This window comes from Salpingoeca rosetta (genome assembly GCF_000188695.1).
Source record: "Salpingoeca rosetta unplaced genomic scaffold supercont1.6, whole genome shotgun sequence".
NCBI lineage: Eukaryota > Choanoflagellata > Craspedida > Salpingoecidae > Salpingoeca > Salpingoeca rosetta.
The window spans coordinates 1,801,056-1,805,207 of NW_004754928.1; the positions used below are offsets into that span (position 1 = coordinate 1,801,056).

Sequence of the window (4,152 nt, forward strand, 5' to 3'; positions counted from 1 at the left end):
TGGGTAGTAATGCGGGAACTGATCGTTCAGCAGCTCATGCTGACCGACGGTATGGTGCACTTGTGGCAGCAACTGCAACTGCTGTTGCAAGTGTGGCTTGATGTAGTTGTTGTTGTTGTTGTTGTTGTTGTTGCAGAAGTTGTTGTTGTTGTTGTTGCAGAAGTTGTTGTTGTTGTTGTTGTTGTTGTTGTTGATGATGTTGTTGTGGCCAGTGTGGCTGCTGCGGCTCGCCCGTGTCATCACAACTGTCTCCGTCCACGTCGATCACATCACCGCCATTGAAACCCTCTTCGAACGCAGCACCTCCAATCACCACCACCTCCTCTTCCTCCTCCACACCATCGCTCCTGTCATGCACCACAACCACCTCGCCGCTTGTGGCAGAGAAGGCCATTCGATCCTCTTCTCTTGTCGGCTGCAAGACAAAAAGGCAGCGTCGCTGGTGGAGTGACGACTCAAGGCCGTTGTCGTCGTCGTCATTGTTGTCGTCGTCGTCGTCGTCATTGTCATTGACGCGTGCCGCTTGTAACAACTTCATGAGCAGCACCTCCACAACATCTGCCTCCCGATCAGCCACGCACTGCAAGTACCACCCACGTGCGCAGCTGGTGTGTCGTCATGCTGACGCGGTTCCAGTCGAGAGGATGCAGGCCAGCAGCCAGCAGTGTGGCGTAAGCCAGCGCGAACAGGCCACAAGAGACGCTGTCTTGCTGATGTGACACACCCCCTAAGGTGCACGGCGTGCTCTGCCTCGATGTTGCACAGCTTGCGCAGCTGGTGCCCCAGATACCGCTGTCTGTCCTCGGTGGAAGACTGCGTTGATGAGTCTGCCACGTTCACCGTGCCGTTGTATGGCGCAGGATGGAACGTGAAGTATCTGCGAGCAAGTGCAGGCGCGTGCGTCGCGGGAGAGGACATGACGTGAGGGAATGAGGGAAGTGAAGGAGACGAGCTGCATGCGTACACATGCGCGGGGCACAGACACACACGCACACACGCAGAGAGCCAGAAACACAGACACATAGACACAGACACAGACACGCACCTGGGCAGTGAAAAGCCTTCTGTCTGCTACTTTGAACCGGCTGTGGTTGCGAGCATCGTCGTCGCTGCCCTGAAGCGCGCTTGGATTCAAAAGCCCGCCCAATCCTCGATGCCACAGCCTACGACGTGCACGCATACGCACGCACACATACATACATACATACATGCATACATACATACATACATACATACATACATACATACATACATACATACATACATACATACATACATACATACATACATACATACATACATACATACACACACACACACACAAAGGGGTGAGTGAACACATCACTGTGCCATCGAGCATGCGCTGAACACACCCCAAACACCACAATACTGGTATGTGCATTGCTTACCGACAGCCGAGCATGTGAATCTCGTCCGTCCCCAGCTGCCTGTCTGCAAGCGCTGCATATGCCGAGAGCGATACTGGTGGTGTAGCAGTGCTCGCCGGTGGTGCTGCTCGTGTTGCTGCTTCTGCCGCTGTTGTTGATGACTGTGATGGGGTGAAGAAGACGACCATGAGGATGATGGGGATGCCATCAAGGGAGTCCGCGACAGAAGGGTGCCCCTGAACGGCCGTGGCGCTGTCGCTGTAGCCGTCGCAGACATGAGGTAACGGCGGCACCGTGTTCGGAAAGGAAGGTGGACAAGCCCTACTGCTGCCGCTGCTTCTGCTGCCATCACAGCTGTTGTTGCTGTCGTTGCCGTTGCTGCAGATGAGGTCGATATGTTGGCGGCTGCACTGCAATTCCGCTGCAGCGGTGGCAATGTGCTTGTGATGATTGGTGTCGTTGACAATGTCGGCATCATGGCATACATCAGAGACGATGGCCATGTTGCTGGTCCTTGTACAGGTACAGGCAATGCTGGTGGGAATGGGCCTGATGCCGCTCCCATATACTGGTTGCAGCAGTGGTGCCGCGTTGTTCATTGTGGTGGCGCTATCGCGTGTGGTGTGGATGGATGCACACCCTCTCTGCCATGTCCTCCGGCCCATGCACGAGCTCCTTGTCCTCCTTGTCCACTTCAGCCACGTTCATCCCCAGTCTGCTCTCCTGCGGTCGCCCACGCTGTATGACTGCAGGTAGTGGTGGCGGCAATGTCACATGTGTGCGGTTGTGTGCGTGTGCATGAGTGTGTGCATGCGTGTGATCGAGGAGGAATAAAAGTGATGAACGGGGACGTGACTGCAGCCGGCTTACATTGTGAGCACTTTGGAGGTCGAGCGTTGAGCAGGCGCTTGCATGAGAGTCGGGGAGGGGGGTAGTTCTTGTGGCAGATGCTTCCTGATATGGTAGCAGCAGGGTGGTGTGAAAGGTGGTCAGGTCGGATTGGAAGGTTGTGGTTGGTGGGAGCAGTCAGTGGAGTGAGTGGAGTGTATTGCATACACACAGTCTTTCTACACACACATTGCTGTTACCTTGCGCTGCCTGCTCCTTCTTCATGTGCAAACTCTCAAAGCAACAGCAGCACGCTGAACACGTTCAACACTTGTGTCATCTTCTTGCACCGCCATGTGCGCGACACAAAGAGCACGGTCGCATTGCCCACTGCATCGTGGAGTGGCTGCCACCGCTTGTGCAACAGATCAATAGCACACGCGCAGCAGAGGCAGCTGTCCCTCTTTGTTGTGCCACCACCACGACGAGCTGCTTGCTTGCTTGCTTGCCAGCTTGCGTGTTCGCGAGGAAGGCCTTCCTTGTGATCGCATCCCCAGACCACCACAGTGTGCTTGCTTGTTTTCTTTCCTTTTTGCTTTCTGTCCTTTGCTGCTTGTTGGCGAAAAGTGGCGCTCGCATTGACAAAACGCACCACGCTGTTTGCTTCCTTCTTTGCTTGCCTTGTTGTTGACAGAGAAGGAAAATCCTTGCGTTTCTGGCAACACCTGCCACCCGATTTGGAAGCACTTTCCCTCCCTTTAGCACGCAAGACAATATTTTTTATTGTTGTGCCTCACGCACAAACAAGACGATTGGTGGGTGTAATAGTTACTTTTCGTTCAGGGCACCTGCAGCAGAAACAAACCACAACACAACAAACAGCGATGGATGAAGTGGATGTGCGGACAGCAGTTGGGGCGGCTTTGACGGCCGTGGTGGGGGTGTCTCTTCTGTGGCTGATGTTTCTGTTGGGGCGCAGAAAGTCGCGTGAGCAGTTCCAGCACATCACCACCAACCACCCATCATCACTTCTTCTTGACAGTGTTGTGGCACTCACACAGACACAGAGCAGTGATGAGACTGTGGAAGAGGACGCGAGTGATGGTGAAGCAGTGCGGTGGAGGTGGTGGCAGCGGCAGGACAGCCAGCTGGACGTGATGGAGCAGTTGATGCAAGAGGCAGGCTTGCAACATCACATCAAGGAACTCCTTCGATCTATCGCATGCGATGAACCTGCGAGAGATATAGAGTGTGTTGCAATGTGACTTGCCGGGTTTGCATCATCACCGTTGTGCACATGCAAGCAGTCCTGCATGACATCTCCTGCAAGCGGTCCGATCACGTAATCAATGTTGTAGCTCGTCTCTGGCCTCTTCCGCACCTTGCACGTTTGAGAACTGACTGGTTGCACCAAACGCCTATTTTGCAGGCTGGTCGGAACGACATTGGGAGCCAAAGGCACACAAAGCTTGGCAATTGCATTCGACAGGAGAAACAACAAAAACATCGAGGTTCTGAGGTGAGCACGCCCACAGGCGTGTTGTGAGTGTTGCGATTCCAAGATATTACGCTTGCGATGTGTTTCCTGGGCCATCTCCAGTGTGCAGTGTGTGGTTCGTGCCTGTAGTATTCATGTGCGCACACGCTTGCACGTCCGGACACGGACATGGGCACACACACACGGACACACATACGCACACACGCACGCACGGACACACACACGCACACACACACACACACACACACTTTCACACACACACACACACACACGCTCACAGACTCATATTAAAGAATACACTTCCCCGCACCACTCACGCGTAGATTACCGTTCTGTGACACATAATATATATTAATTCATTCTTTCCTGTTCATTGGGTTCCGTTCGGGGCAGGGTGTATGATGAACACCGTATTAACATAAGAATTTTATTTATTTT

At 53.6% G+C, this 4,152-nt stretch overlaps 2 protein-coding genes across 2 annotated transcripts; both read right to left on the minus strand.

Annotated features, from left to right (window-relative positions):
- Positions 1-34: 34 nt before the first annotated feature.
- On the minus strand, positions 35-1,891 carry PTSG_02992 (uncharacterized protein; the record flags this gene model as incomplete). Its single annotated transcript, XM_004996454.1, has 4 exons — positions 35-580; positions 739-877; positions 1,083-1,163; positions 1,410-1,891. 4 exons carry the CDS (start codon positions 1,889-1,891, stop codon positions 35-37), a joined length of 1,248 nt encoding a protein of 415 aa, XP_004996511.1.
- A 106-nt stretch (positions 1,892-1,997) lies between these two features.
- PTSG_11949 (uncharacterized protein) lies at positions 1,998-2,501 on the minus strand (the record flags this gene model as incomplete). Its single annotated transcript, XM_004996455.1, has 3 exons — positions 1,998-2,134; positions 2,259-2,342; positions 2,477-2,501. The coding sequence occupies 3 exons, from the start codon at positions 2,499-2,501 to the stop codon at positions 1,998-2,000; spliced, it is 246 nt and encodes an 81-aa protein (XP_004996512.1).
- Positions 2,502-4,152: the final 1,651 nt, after the last annotated feature.